Source organism: Hemitrygon akajei, chromosome 2 (assembly GCF_048418815.1).
Source record: "Hemitrygon akajei chromosome 2, sHemAka1.3, whole genome shotgun sequence".
NCBI classification, from domain to species: Eukaryota; Metazoa; Chordata; class Chondrichthyes; order Myliobatiformes; family Dasyatidae; genus Hemitrygon; species Hemitrygon akajei.
In genome coordinates, this window is record NC_133125.1 from 193,435,809 (window position 1) to 193,452,187 (window position 16,379).

General features: G+C 45.1%; 1 protein-coding gene across 1 annotated transcript in view; it reads left to right on the plus strand.

Moving 5' to 3' along the window:
- The first annotated feature begins 558 nt into the window (after positions 1-558).
- LOC140738143 (proline-rich transmembrane protein 1-like) overlaps positions 559-16,379 on the plus strand; it is a 352,694-nt gene continuing 336,873 nt past the window's right edge. The window contains exon 1 of the mRNA XM_073065290.1: positions 559-828. Coding sequence (XP_072921391.1) covers positions 810-828 — 19 coding nt within the window. The 5' untranslated portion in view covers positions 559-809. The remainder of the gene's footprint in view (positions 829-16,379) is intronic.

The window sequence follows — 16,379 nt, forward strand, 5'->3', positions numbered from 1 at the left end:
CGCCCCACAACCTGTTGGACCCACTACCGTCAGGAACATCCGGACTAGGAATGTCAGACTAGGTAACAGTGAGACTAATGAATACCCTATCACTACCGAGATCTCATCACTAGGACAGAGAGCTGTTTCCCTGTGCTGCGCACCACATGCATTTTCAAATATATCTATTAACGTATTGCGTTAATATTTTGTTTTATGTGAGGGAGGATCTCATAGAAACATTACAAATGTTAAAAGGCCTGAACAGTCATTGGGTGTATTAAGGCAGAGATAGATAGGTTCTTGATTAGCCAGGGCATCAAAGGGTATGGGGTGAAGGCAGGGGGGTGGGGATGACTGGAAGAATTGGACCAGTCCACGATTGAATGGTGGAGCAGACTTGATGGGCCAAGTGGCCTACTTCTGTTCCTATATCTTATGCTCATATCTTATGTTCTGTTTGTAGGAGACAGTGGTTCGCAAAAACGTTCTTCCGTTTGGTTGAACTTGAACTTGAAGGGGTTAATCCCGACATGTCAAACTGCGCCCTCTGTCGCTTGATTGATTGTAGGTAATCGTTATCCATGGAGGCAAATGGATAAAACTCCCTATCAAGCGGCCACGTCTCGCAGTGATTCCGTTCTTTAGCTCTTCAAAGCGCCCTCTCACCCAACCCAGGTTAAGTCCCACCCTCCCGCTCCTTCCCCGAACACCATTTTATTCCTCTCTCGCCGCGGAATTGTTTTTTTTAAAGAAGGTCCCACAGTTTATTTTCCAAGGGACAACATCTGGATCACCTCTTGCGGCATCGCTCTCCATTCTCCCGCAAGATGTCGACAGAAAAACAAGGTATGTGATTTGACATCTCTCCTCCGTGTGTGAACAGCGGGCTGTGTGCGGACACATCTCAGGGTTAGTTATCAGTCAGTGTTCCAACGCTCCGTTCTGCTTTATGTGATCTAGCGGAGATATCGCGGCTGTTTACTCCACTGCAGCAGACTGTCACCGTGCTGCCTTTTAATGGGCTGCGTGCCGGTCAAGTGCACCGGGATTAACAGCGCTAAATCAAAGCGTATTTCCGCAGACTGCAATATTCTCTCCAACAGTCAGCGCTTCTGTAACGCGCTTCAGCGAGGGGGTTGGGGCGGTTGCGGGGAATATCTTTTGGCGCCCCGGTTTCAAAGATGGCATATGGATTCTGTAATTGCAACATTCGTCTGGCACGGAGGAATTGACAGTGCACGGGATTTCTCCGTGGTGCTATCCCGATGACCATTTTACCGTTGGTTGTTCGTGACTGCTGTGGTGCGGGGTAGAAGCTCGAAACTGACAGAGGGTGGGAGCCGCACACTCGTTTTAGGGTCTTAGTTTCTGATTATAGCAATGTTAGGAATTTTAATCGCCTCGGCGTGACTAGTGTGTAAGGGATTATCGTGGAGTGAAATTACGTTGAAAGCAAAAGTCCATATTATTCGTCAGCAATATTTCATCTCCCGGAGTTCCTGCAATCCTCAGTTTGCTCGTTGTGAACATTGCCTTTATGTCCCCTGATTTCTGAAGCCGAGTTTTCCTTCTTCCCTACCCCTCTCTTTCGCTCCCTTTCCCTCGTCTCTCTCTCTATCCACTATTCGTTATTTATGTGTGTATAAATCAATTAATCTATCTATTTATTTGTCTATCTTTCAGCCGATCTGCCCTTCGAAGTCTTTTCTCTCTATCTATCTGTCTGGCTGTCTTTCAATCTATTCATCTGTCTGTCTGTCTCGATTCATCCTTTTGCCCTCTTAGTCTCTATCTGTCCCTATTCATCTGCTCTATCTGTCTACAGTATATCTATCTATCTATCTATCTATCTATCTATCTATCTATCTGAGAATTACTGGTGATGGGACGTACAGATAACGGGGGAGGGGCAGGGGTCTAACGTGGAATTACTGGTGACGGGAGTTGTACAGATAACGGGGGAGGGGCAGGGGTCTAATGTGGAATTACTGGTGACGGGAGTTGTACAGATAACGGGGGGGGGGGCAGGGGTCTAATGTGGAATTACTGGTGACGGGAGTTGTACAGATAACGGGGGGGGGCAGGGGTCTAATGTGGAATTACTGGTGACGGGAGTTGTACAGATAACGGGGGGGGGGGGGCAGGGGTCTAATGTGGAATTACTGGTGACGGGAGTTGTACAGATAACGGGGGGGGATGGGGTCTAATGTGGAATTACTGGTGACGGGAGTTGTACAGATAACGGGGGAGTGATGGGGTCTAAAATGGAATTACTGGTGACGGGAGTTGTACGGCCAATGGGGGGGGGGGTAAAATGTGGATTTTCTGGTGACGGGAGTTGTACAAACAACGGGGGACGGACTAATGTGATCAGAAACCTGCTGGAGGGAAAATAGTGAAGATCAGAGAGGCCGCCCCACATTTACAGTATCGTTGAAGAGAACTGCACCTACACTGCCTAATTTTGACTCTGTGATAACAATCGAGTTTTATGCTCATAGTCTGGTCTGTAAGGCCCAGGGGAGTCATTTGTCACCGGGCAGCCAACCTTTGAACTTCTCTTGGGTGTCACAGTAGTCTATGCTGGCTTGGTCAATGCTTGCCCCCTGCAATGGTGGTGGAGTTTGTGGTGAGGTAAATGCTCAGAGATGGTCTTGTTGGAGATTGATTCAAATTCATTTATTCATCACATTTACGTGGAAACATAGAGTGAAATGTGTCATTTGCGTTAACAACCAACACAACCCAAGGATGTGCTAGGGGCTGTCTACAAGTGTCTCCGTATACTCCAGTGCCAGCCCAATGTGGCAACAGAACCACACATGCAGCAACAACACCAACAAAACTGCAGTAAAACAAACCCCCTTCCCACCTTGCCACCCACCCACCCACTCACTCACTCACTCACATACACACAGTCAGGCCTCTGGCCCCAGAGCGAACTGCCTCTGGGCCTCTGGCCCCAGGACCAACTACCTCTGGGCTTTCAACCCAGGACAATCTGCCTTTGGGCCTCAACCTCCAGGATGATTTGCTTTTGGGCTTCGGACCCCAGGTTAATTTGCCTCTGGGCCTCCAACCCCAGGATAATTTGCCTCTGGGCCCCCAAGCCCAGGATGATTATTGTATGGCAGGTTTTTAGCATAAACAACCATTGTCTCAGGTCATCCCCTAGCTGACTGGTATCTAGGTCATTCCATCTGCAGACATAAGTAACCTACTGCATATTGAAATGTCTAGATAGAGTGGACAGGGAGACAATGTCCATGGGGGAGTCCAGGACTAGAAAGCAAAGCCTCAGAATAGAAGGAGGTCAACTTTAGAACAGAGATAACAAGGAATTTCTTTAGCCAGAATGTGGTGAATCTGTGGAATTCATTGCCATGGACAGCTGTGGAGGCTGTCATTGTGTATGTTCAAAGTGGAAGTTGTTAGATTCTTGATTAGTCAGGGCATGAAAGGTTACGGGGAGAAGGTTCAGAGGGATAATAAATCAACCATGATGGAATGGCAGAGTACACTCGATGGGCCGAACAGCCTAATTCTGCTCCTATGTCTTATGGACACGGGCTACTCTGATCACAAATGCAACTGAGCATTGTGCAATCATCCTCCATTCATTTTGGAAGCAGCCATGTTCATCAGAAGTTCTGATGAGTCAGAAACTTTATGAATGGATAACTGGTGAACTGCCATTGTTGCGTTGGCTGCAGAATCAGAAAACACTGAGGGGTGGGAGGGGAGGTTAGAGGGGAGATTTTCAGCACCTGTGACATTTTGCTTCTCCATTCAGGTTCTCAATCATGGTGGAGCCTCTGTTCAGAAGTTCCTGTGTTCACAGGCCATGGCTCTTCCACACTGGGTTTGCAATGCACAGCACAACAAAGCCGTCGCAAAGTCAAGTTTTCCGTCCTGTGTGCAAGTGCAGTAATGCACAGGCGCAATGAAAAGCTTACTTGCAGCAGCATCAGATTAGTGGCATTCACACAAAACACAACAGAAATTATAGATAAGTTTTACAAGAAAGAACTCAAGTAGAATCAGAACAAAAAGTCCATTTTGGTGCAAAGTCAAAATGGTGATAGTGTTGTTAAAACATGGTGATTAGAGTTCAAGAACCAAATGGTTGAAGGGAAGTCACTGTTCCTGAACCTGGCAGACTGGGTTTCAGGCTTCAGTAGCTCCTGGCCGATGATAACTGCAAGAAGATGGCATGGCCCATGGATGGTTGGGATCTGTGATGATGGCTGCCCTTAACATGATTCAACGTTCAAAGTTCTTTGATTATGAAGTTCCCATTTGCTGCCTGCGCTGGATGCTGGAGTTTGAGTTAGTGTGGTGAGGAAGATAGTTACAACAGGCTATCAATCGAGCTCAAGACTGTAGAAAGGAGAAAATTATCTGTTGTTCAGAGGCACCCTCACCGACACCAGCAGTTTTCTCCCTTCGCCAGTTACTAATCAATTGCAGAATCAATAATTGTTTTGTTGCAGATTCTGCAGTCACTGTGACCTGGATTGTGACGATATACAGTCATGTGATATGGATTCTGGAAACCCACTCTTAGGAGAGATTAGACACTAGAATTCCACAAGGTGAGACGGGGGTTCAAGGCCTAGTTCTCAGCGACTGGAGAGTCCAGAGATCGTTGCTGTGGATCAGGGCCCAAGTGTCGGATCGATCCTCGGGTCCATTGGCTGGAGCCTCCAGATCTGTGAACCTCGGCGAGTCACTAGGGCAGTCAAAGGCACGTCCACATCCAAATCCAGGTCTGCTGGAGGTCAGAGAATATGGACTGTCTTGGATTAGAGGACTGTGTATGGGCGGCCGGCAGATTGCTTTTCTTTAAGTGGGGGCTTGGTCTTGCTGTTGTTTTATTGCTTGTTGTGTTCTCTATTGCTCTGTCGGGCAATGTGGGCATGCTGTGTTGGCACTAGATTGTGTGCCGACACTTGAGGTCTGCCCCCAGCACATCCGTGGGTGAGTTGTTAACGCAAATGACACATTTCACTGTATGTTTCGATGTGGATGTGAGAACTAAACTTGAATCTCTCCACTGAGACCTGGATTAGATTTTTCCCGGTTCTGGAGCATTAACTGGAGCTTGCCAAATTTTGGAAACCTGAATGTTACGGGCCATGTTCAACAGTGCTGCAGGCTCAGTGAATATCCTGCCAAGTTCCAGCATGTGATACTGTGATTCCCATTCTGGAACATCACAGTATCAGTGTGCAGAAAGCTGAGCAAATTGCATTTGATTCCAGACCTGTTGTCAGAGTGTGGTAGGCTTGAGAACTTTACCTGACACCGAAGCCTCTTCCTTAATGGTTTACTAGTCACTTAAAATCATTCAGAATGTATCTAAAATGCGGTATGCTTGTGGTTTATTTATGAGCAATATTACTGCAGGTCTTGTTGACAGATGTTAACTGGATATAAACCAAAATATTCAAAAATGCAGTGATAAATGTGCTAGGTTCTTCTGCATATTCCTTCCCCCCATTAGAAGTTAATTGGCTGCTGAGATTCATCAGGTTGGCACTGAGGAATTATTTAGTTCTAATTGGGCAGGAAGCAAGGCTATCAAAGTGCAGCGGGATCTGGGCCAGCAGACAAAAAAGGGCTGAAAAATGGCAAATGGAATTTGATGCAGACAGGCCTGAGGTGCTGCATTTTGAGAGGACAAACCGGGGCAGAACTTACACAATGAATGGTAGGGCACTGAGGAGTGTGGCAGAATAGAGGGATTTGGGATTACAGTTCCAGAATTCCTCAAAAGTGGCATCACAGGTAGGCAGGAACAAGATGAGAGCTTTTGGCTCACTGGCTTTATAGATCATACAACCCCCATCCATATACTTATCCAAACTTCTCCTAATTGTTGTAACACAATTCACATTGCCAATTCTACTGGCAACCCATTCCACACTCACACCACCATCCTGTCTGGTTCCCCTTAAACATTTCACTTTTCAACCTTATCATATGACCGCTAGTTCTAGCCTTGCCCAACCTCAGTGGCAAAAACCTGCATTTACCCTATCTCTACTCCTCATAATTTTGTATACCTCCATCAAATCTTCCCTCATTCTCCTACGCTCCAGGGAATAAAGTTATGACCTATTCAACTTTTCCCTATAACACGGGTTCTCAAGTCCCAGCAGCAGTGTTGCAAATAGGAACAAAGCCATATTTCAAGGCTCACAATTGTATTTAAATCTGTAACCTTCTGACTCAGAGGTAGAAGACCAAGGTTCATAGAAAATTACAGCTAAGAAAAGGGTCCATGTTTAGGCCTATCCTTCTGATCATGTAACCAATGCCATTTGCCTGTCCATTTTCAAGTGCCAGTTTAAACGACTCTTACATGTAGGTGATTGTATTTGATTCCACCACCTCCTCTGGCGATGCTCCAGATATCAAGCAGCCTCTGTTATGAAGGGTCTCGGCCCAAAATGTCGACTGTCTATTTCCCTACCATTTACACACACACAGGAAAGCAGCATCCATCATCAGAAAACCCCCTCCGGGGGTTCCCCTTGTAAACTGAAGAAGAGAAGTCATGCTCTCTTCTCACTGCTGTGTCAAGAAGATAGTATAAGAGCCTCAGGATTCATACCAACAGGTTCAGAAACAGTTATTACCCCTCAGCGATCGGGCTCCTGAACCAGAGGGGATAACTTCACTCAACTTCACTCGCCCATCGCTGAACCGTTCCCACAACCTCTGGACTCACTTTCAAGAACACGTCATCTCATGTTCTCGTATTTATTGCTTATTTATTTTTTATTCCTTTTTCCCCTTTTTGTATTTGCACAATTTATTGTCTTTTGCACCCAGGTTGTCCACCCTGTTGGTGCTATTGATTCCATTATGATTATTGGATTTATTTAGTATGCCTGCAAGAAAATGAAACTCAGGGCTGTATACTATGTACTTTGATAACAAATTTACTTTGAACTTTGAGCATAGACGCTGCTTTCACCTGTTAAGTCCCTCCAGCATTTTGTTCAAGATTTGCGACATCTGCGGAATCTCTTGTGTTCACTCCTGTGTAAAAATTATTTTTCCTCAAACCTTCTGCATCTCACCTTAAACCGATGCCCTCCTGACCAATTTATTCAACTGATCTACTCAATTAAATTTCTTCCACCCAGATAACACCATGATGAATCTCCTCTGTACTTGGAAGTGCAAACATCCTCTTCCTGCAGTGTACAGCCCACACAAAATTCCTCAGTGAGGTGGCATCGTTTATTTATTTAGAGATACAGCACAGAGTAGGCCATTCTGGCCCTTCAAGCTGCACTGCCCTGCAACCCCCGACAAACCTGACTTAACCGGAACCTAATCAGGTCAATTTACAATGACCAATGAACCTACCTGGTACATCTTTGGAGTGTAGAAGGAAACTGGAGCCCAGGTGGAACTCAGCAGGTCAGGCAGCATCTATGGAGGGGAATAAATCATTCTTCAGGCTGCGACCTTTCATCAGGACTGGAAAGGAAGAGGCCAGAAGCAAGAATAAGAAGGTGGGCAGAGGAAAAGGCATACGAGTTGGCAGGTGATCAAACAATTGTAAAACTTGCTCTTCCACCCCCCCCCCCCCGTCCTGATAAACGGACTCGGCCAAAAACTTCGGCTGTTTATTCCGCTCCGTAGATGCTGCCTGCTCAAGATTTCCAGCAGAATCTAAGGGATTTATGACTTTCTGCACTGTGGCAACCATAGCTGCACACAATACTTCAAGTGCAGTCAAACTAGGTCTTTGAAAAGTTGCAGTGTAACATCCTGACTCTAATATTCTGTGCTTGACCGATGAAAGCAAGTATGCCATATGCCTTCAGCACTACCCAATCTATCTGTGTTGCCACATTCAGGGAACCATGGACTTTAGCACTATGGTACCTATATTCATCAACATTCTTGAGTGCCCTACGATTTACTGTGCATCACCATGCGCTTGTTGGGACTAAATTCCATTGGCTACCCATTGGCCCACTTGGACTGGGAATAATATTAGAATATAGAACATAGAACGTTACAGCATAGTACAGGCCCTTCTGCCCATAATGCTGTGCCAAGGGCGCTGAGTAGGCTACGGTCAATTATGGAAAACTCCGAACATCCTCTACATAGCACCATCCAGAGACAGAGAAGCAGTTTCAGCGACAGGTTACTATCGATGCAATGCTCCTCAGACAGGATGAAGAGGTCAATACTCCCCAATGCCATTAGGCTTTACAATTCAACCGCCAGGACTTAAGAACTTTTTAAAAGCTATTATTAATGCTTTTTGAGATAGTGATTTAGATGCATATCATATTTTTTACTGAGTTAAGTACTGTATGTAATTAGTTTTGCTACAACAAGTGTATGGGACATTGGAAAAAAGTTGAATTTCCCCATGGGGATGAATAAAGTATCTATCTATCTATCTATCTATCTAATCTACCCTAAGATCAATCTAACATTTCCCTCCCATATGGCCCTCCATTCTTCTATCAACCTTGTGCCTACCTAAGAGTCTCTTAAATATCCCTATCGTATCTTCCTCTCCCACCACCCTGCCGCACCCTTCCTTTAATGAGGTAACCAGAACTGACCCAGTAACCCAGGTGTGGTCTAACATGGGTTTTATAGAGATGCAACATTACCTCACAGCTCTTGAATTCAAACCAACAGCTAATGAAGGCCACGACAGCACATACCTTCTTAATCACCCTATCAACTTGTGCAGCAAATCTGAGTGATCTATGGGTATGAACCTCAAGACCCGTTTCTTCCTCCATATGGCTAAAAATGCTGCCGTTAACTCTGTACCCTGTTGTCAAATTCGACCTTCCACAGTGAACCACCTTATACTTCTCTGGATTGGACTCCACGTTGTACTCTGACCCATTCTCACCTTTACAGATCAAGAGGGGGCTTTTGGGGCCTGAGGGTTTTGTTTTTCCTTTATCATGCTGGGGTTAGAGGGGGAGTTGATGTCTACTCCCATGGTCTTAGTTACAGCTATATAAGACCTTGGCCAGATCTGGAGTACTGGTTACGGATTGGAGGGCGTACCTTATGGGAATAGGTTGAGTGAACTTGGCCTTTTCTTCTTGGAGCAACAGAAGATGAGAGGTGACCTGATAGGGGTTTATAAGATTTTGAGGGGCATTGATTGTGTCGATAGGCAGAGGCATTTTTCCCAGGGCTGAAATGGCTAACACGAGGGGTCATAGTTTTAAGGTGCTTGGAAGTAGGTACCAAGGGGTAAATTTTTCACACAGAGAGAGGTGGGTGTGTGGAATGCACTGCTGGCAGTGGTGGATACAACAGGGTCTTTTAAGAGCCTTTTAGATACGTACATGGAGCTTAGAAAAATAGAGGACTATGAAGTAGGGAAATTCTAGGCAGCTTCTAGACTACATTAAAAGGTCGGCACAACATTGTGGGCTGAAGGGCCTGAAATGCACTGCAGAGTTCTATGTTCTGTATTTAATAGCTATCTGGAAAAGACAGATATCAGAGTTGTATTGTACATGCATACTTTGACAATAAAACGATGTTCTGAACAAGGAGCTGTGTTATGTGCCTTGGCCAAATCCATAAGTCAACTCAATCGCCCGTCACCGTGCTTTTCACAGAAGCATCAGTATGGTAATGATGGGGCAGTTTGGCAGAAAAAGCCTGGTCTATCACTGGGTACCTTCCACCCAAAGGCACCCAAACAGTCCTTCTTGGCGAGGAGGTACTTCAGGTGCGAGTCCGTTGGGGGTCACCTCTCCTACTGGTGCTCCTGGTGCGGTTTCCTCTACATTTGTGTGGCCTGTGCAGATTGGGAGGGGCTGCTTCATCGAGCACCTTGGCTCCGTCTGCCACAAAAGGTGGGATCTCCCGGTGGTCACCCATTTCAATTCAACTTCCAGTTCCTATTCTGACTTGTTGTTAGGTGGCCTGCTCCACTGCCAGAGTAAGGCCAAACTCAGGATGTGGAAGCAACACCTCATATTCCGTTTGGGTAGCTGCCGGCCTGATGACATGAACAGTGACTTGTCCAGCTTCTGGTGTTTCCTCACCCCTCGCCCTTCTCTCTTTTTCAATTCTCTCTCATCTCCTTTTCTACTCTTCACCTGCCGATCTCCTTCTTCTGGTGCCCCTCCTTCTTCTCTTTCTTCCATGGTCCACTCTCCTCACCTATTCGATTCCTCCTTCTGCTAATCCCCTCTAAGCTCCTTACTTCACACCCCCTTCCCGACCCACACACCTACCCTCTCACTTGGTCTTGGATCGTCAGCTTGTACGCCTTACCCTCTCCCCATCTTCTTATTCTAGCTTCTGCCCCCCCGGCCCTGATGAAGGGTCTCATCCTAGAACATCGACTGTTTATTCCTCTCTGTAGATGCTGCCCAGCCTGCTGAGTTCCTCCAGCATTTTGTGTGTGTGTGTTGCTCCAAGTGACTATTTCTGAATATAAGTAAATGGATCTTGCCTGTGGTTTAAAATAATAATTTAAGATGTAGTCAGAGCGCAGTTCAAAGCAAATAGAAAGTATACAGAAGGGATTTATTTGAATATGGGATCACCTCCCAGCACTTTAGCAATGGAAATGGAGTCTTATGCTGATACAAACTGTGTGTCGCACACCTCACACTTTACCAGTCATCTGTGAATCTGCTTTTCTGGGAATAGATCCAGGGATGCGTATTCCTCGACAATATGCTTCATTTGTGCCTCTGTTGCTCGTGATCCAACTCCACAGATCACGTTTGTTTGTCCTGTGAGCCACGTTCCCCAGTCTGTACTTTTCACAGACTGAGTTTCTCAGGGTGGAAGCTGTGGTCAAACCCACAGAATATGGCAGGCAGCATCTGTGGGGAGGGCAGGGCTCCAAGGGTAGTCATAGCCGAAGGGCAGTGGTGGGGACGAGCTCCCACTGCTAAACAAATGCTCTTCATGGTGTGCGTCTCAAACAGCCTCTGACAAACAAGTCCAACTCCTGGCCTTCACGTGTGGCATAGTTCTTATGCCCGGTGGAGCTGTTCTCACTGACAGGAGAAGGGGCAAAGGCGGGCCACTGGCGCCTTAAAACCAGTTGCTCTGGGCAGATGGGGCTCGTTAACCATGGAGGGTAGCTCATCTAGGAGAGGGAAAGTTCTGATTTCAAACCTCCACTTCCTTGTGGCTATACCCACTCACGGGAAAGGGTTTGGGAGTAAACCTCGAGGAAAAATCCGGAGTCGGAGTCCCGAAGGCGGCAGACTGCTGTACCCAGCACCAGCACGGCAACTCCTACAATGCCGCTGGCACCAAACTGTATCGACTTTCATCGTTCCTTTGGACCTGTCATCAGCATGGAGAGGGGGGTCCCACTGCATGGGCAACAGACGGATCTCCATATCAACTCTGCCCTGGCTTGCACCCTGAACAAGACACTCCCAGTGACTACCAGAGGCGCAGTACCACCAGCGACGGAGGCCACAAGATCTGTGGGGAGATATAAGCAGTTAACTAACTGGACCTGATGAACCGTCTCAGCCTGAAACATTGACTCTTTATTCCTCTGAATGGACCTTCTGGGTTCCTTCAGCAACTGGTCTGTGTTGCTTTGGATTTTCAGCATCTGCAAAACCTCATGCAAATGGACTTTTATCCTGCCACATCCATATATTCTCTTTGATAGTCTGCAGCACATTATGGCCATGTCTTTCTAAGCATTACGTGTATAAGTTTAGGTTGTGAGGAGGTGCTGGTGCAGTATGAACACTGATGCTGAGCTGAGCTGGTGAGCGGCCTTTCTCTGTACAGGTTGCTAAAGAGTTCCAGCATCTGTAGAACATCCTGTGTTTGTGCCGTGGAACACGCTCCCACTTTCTGTGCAGAGAGATGTCAGATGCATTGGCACTGAGACATTCAAAGTTCAAAGTAAGTTCATTATTAATGAGCGTAAATGTTGTCATATCCTGCACTGGGATTCATTTTCTTGCAGGCATTTACAGGAAAAAAATAAAGAAATAGAATAAAAATCCATACATAAATAAGAGATGCTGGATGCAGATGCTGGAAATCCGAGCAACACACACAAAATTGCTGGAGTAACACAGCAGACTAGGCAGCATCTATGGAAAAGAGTATTGTATAGAAAGACTATGTCTTGAACCGAAGGGGGTAACAACCAACGGAGTCAATGATTCTTCATCTCATTCAACATTCATGTACATTTATTATCAAAGAATGTACAAATTATACAACCTCGAGATTTGTTTGCTCACAGGTAGCCACAAAGAAAGAAATCTGAAAGAACCCAATTAAAGAAAAAAAAATAAAAATAAAAGTAAAAGATCAACAGTCAATGCACAAAAGAAAAAAAACACAAATTGTGCAAACAATTGAAGCGAGTAACAGCATTCTGAACTGAAATAGAGTCCCCAGATCTGAACCCCCGAGTAGGCCCAAAGCCTTGCTTATCAGTTCTCAATATTCATTACTTATACATTTATTGGTATTATTATTACTTCTTTCATTTTGTACTTGGACAGTTTGTTGTCTTATTCACACTGGTTGAATGCTCAAGTTGGTGCAGTCCTTCATTGATTCAGTTATCGTTATTATCCTATAGATTTATTGAGTATGGCCACCTGAAAATGTATCTCAGGGTTGTATATGGTGACGTGTAAGTACTTGGATAATAAATTTATTTTGAACTTTGAACGTTGACTGACCAAGAGCAAACAACAACAACTAATGTGCAAAAGAAGACAAATTGTGCAAATAATGAAAAAGAAACAAAATTGAAGTTGTAAAAGAGATCGGAGTTGTGGTCAGTGAAGTAAGCAATGCCGGTTCAGGAACCTAATGGTTCTATAGTATTAACTCTCCTTAAGTCTTATCTTATCTTCTTAAGATCTAGTGTTTTATAGATTGGGGATATCCCTGCTGGCAGAATGGGCTATAGGCTAGAGATGGAGTGATGGGGAAAGTGGAAGTTTGCAGTCTGAGGCCTGGAGACATGGAGTTTAGGAGACAGAGGGTGAGAAATCAGAGGTGTAAGTTGGAGGGATGAAAATTGGCAGATTTTGACGGGAAAGTACACTCATTGGAAGATTGGGAATGGAAGACTGGAGTAGGAGGGAAAGGATATGGAATGATGGAGACACAGTAGATGGAGGGATGCATTTGTAGGGAGATTGGAAATAGCACAGAAGCACTGCAGGTGGAGAGATGGAAACATTGCAGGGCACAAGAGAGAGGATAAGGGATAATGGGAAATTGTAGATGGAAGAATTGAAGTAGACAGATGGAAAGAAGCTGATGGAGAGATGAAGATTTTGGGGGACTGTAGAAGGGAGAAAAATGAGTGGGGGAGAGGGGGACTTGTTGAAACTACCAAACATTAAAAGGCCTAGCTAGAATAGACACAGAGAGGGTTTTTCCAAAAAATGGGAGAGTCTAGGATCAGAGGACACAACCTGAGAATATAATGATGTCCATTTAGAACAGATATGAAGAGGAGTTTCTTAACCCAGGGGTGGTGAGTTTGTGGATTTCATTTCCACAGACTGTTGCAGAAACCAAGTCATTTGGTATTTAAAATGAAGGTGATCGCTTCTTGATTAGCAAGGATGTCAGAAGTTACAGTAGAAGGCAGGAGAATGGGGTTGAGAAGGAAAATAAATTAGCCATGATGGAATGGGGGATCAGAAGGGCTAAATGGTCTAATTCTGCTCCTATGTCTTATGGACATGGTTTTCATGTTTGGAGATGCTGGAGATGGGGATCTATATACAAGGAATGGAGTAATGAGGACAATGGCAGACAGAGATGAGAATGGAGTCATGTTAACATTGGAGATGAAGGGATGGTGATGCTAGAGAGAGGATGAGAGGAACGCAGGAGCAGGAGCACTGGGGGATTGAATAGTGGGACAGAGATCCTAAAGGTGGAGGAAGAAGGATTGAGAGGGGGAATAGATGCAACTGAAATGGGGAGGGGTGAGCAATGAATAGGTGTGAAGAAGAATATGAGAAGGAAGTAAGTTGGATGTAATTCGATGACAAGAGTGGTCATTGTGGTTGGGGATATTATCAACACATCTAATTGGCTAATGGCTAATTCTCTTTACATTTGTCCTTTGCTCTTGAAATCCTTCATAGCCCCAAGCAATTGTCCACCTCTGCGTGGAGAAGAGATCTAAACTACAAAGGTTTAGATATATCAACGTCACCTGGTTAGGATTAGTATAATGGGTGACCTTCTGTTTTCCATTATATTTTGCAGGCAATATTTATATAATCTAGTTAGGAAGCTTGGATACCTCGACGTCTGAGCCATAATAAGTTTAGGCTTCATAAGTATAAACCAGCTTCAACTCCAATTACAACTTTAATGAACCTGATCGTTCTATATTCTATTTAAAATTAAATTACTGTAATTAGTGATATTTATATTTTTATCATTTTAATTTTTTCTGAAATAGGTTGTGCTTGCTTAGTGAAATGACTCTATTGATATTCCCTGGTGTCCTGTGATCCTTGATCTATTGGGCTTCCAAAGAATGACCAGCGAGCCTTAAAAATCAGAAACAGAATCAGACTCAGGTTTAATATCACTGGCATATGTCATGAAATATGTTGTTCTTGTGGCAGCAGTACATTGCAACACAATAATAAAAACCTGTAAATTATGATAAGATATATATATATAAATCAAATTAAATTGGGGCCTTCCATTTCTCAGGGTTGGCCATGGATGTTACATCCCAGTTCTCTATGTGATATGCAAGCTGGAGCAGTATGATGTGGAGAACGATTTCTTGCCCGTGTAGCAGGCCCTCCCTCTTCATGAAGTTGATGAATCCAAAGGAATGGCAGAGACTGATAGTTTGGCACCAGCGGTGTCACAGGAGCTGTCAGTAGCACCGAACTCAACGTCAGACTGTCTTAGAGACTCCAGCTCCAGGTTTTTCCTTGGGGTTTACTCCCGAAGCCCTCCCCATGGTGGGTATAGCTGCAAGGCAGCAGAGGTTTGAAATCAAAGTTTTCCTTCTCCTCGATGAGCTGCTGACCACCACTGATGAGCCTCATTGGCTGAAGCAACAGGTTTAAGGCCACCAGTAACCCACTTTTGCCCTTCTGTTAGTAGAAGTGGTTCCACCGGACCTAGTGGTTGAGCAACACGTGAAGGTCTTGAGCTGGACTTGGTCCAGCTGGTCAGAGGGGATTTGTTACTCATGCCATCGGGAGCATTTAATAGGTAGTGGGAGCTTATCCCCACTATTTCTCCAGCTTCAACAACCTTTAGTTGAATGGATTTAGTAAGTACTACAAAAGGAGAGCAAAAGTAAATGATGAAGCAGTGTACTTGGGTTCATTGTCCATTCAGAAATCTGAAGGTGGAGGGGAAGGAGTTGTTCCAAACACTGTGTGTGTGTGTGTGTGTGTGTGTGTGTGTGTGTGTGTGTGTGTGTGTGTGTGTGTGTGTGTGTGTGTGTGTGTGTGTGTGTGTGTGTGTGTGTGTGTGTGTGTGTGTGTGTGTGTGTGTGTATCTTTACACTCCCATACCTCCTTCTTGACAGTAACAATTGAGAAGAAGGCATGTCCTGGGTGATGGGAGACCTGAATAGCAGATGCCACCTTTACCTTTTGAAGGTGTCCTGGGTGCTGGGGAGGCCAGTGCCCATGACAGAGCTGGCTGAGTTTGTAAGTTTCTGCAAACTTTTCTGATCCTGTGCAGTGGCCCTTCCATTCCAGATGTTGATGCAACCAGTTGGAACGCTATCCACGGTACATCTGAAGACACTTGTGAGAGTCTTTCCTGACATACCTAGTCTCCGCAAACTCCTAATGAAATTTTATCAGTATGTTGAGCATTGGATAGATCTGCAGAGATTTTGAGACCCAAGAACTTGAAACTGCTCATCCTTTCTATTGCCAATCCCTTGATGAGGACTGGTGTGTGTTCCCTCAACTTCCTCTTCCTGAAGTTCACAATCTTTTGCTTACTGAAGTGGAGTGCAAGGGTGTTGTTGCTACACCACTCAACCAGATGATCTACCCCACTCCTGTTTGCCTGTTCATCACCAACAATGGTTGTGTCATTGGCAAATTTACAGGTAGCTTTTGAGCTGCACAGTTTTGTGTCTAGAGAGAGTGGGGCATTGGGCTGAGCACACATCCTTGTGGTGTGCCAGTGTTGATTGTCAGAGAGGAGGAGGTATTACTTAAGATTCGCACTGACTGTTGCCTCCTGATGAGGATGTCAAGGATCCAGTTGCAGAGGGAGGTACAGAGGCCCAGGTTTTGGAGATTGTAGATTTGAACTGAGGGTATGAAACAAAAAGGACTTCGATATTTCATGGCCTTGAGATCCCAAAAGGTTTTTATGGTAACATGAAGTATTTATAACAATGG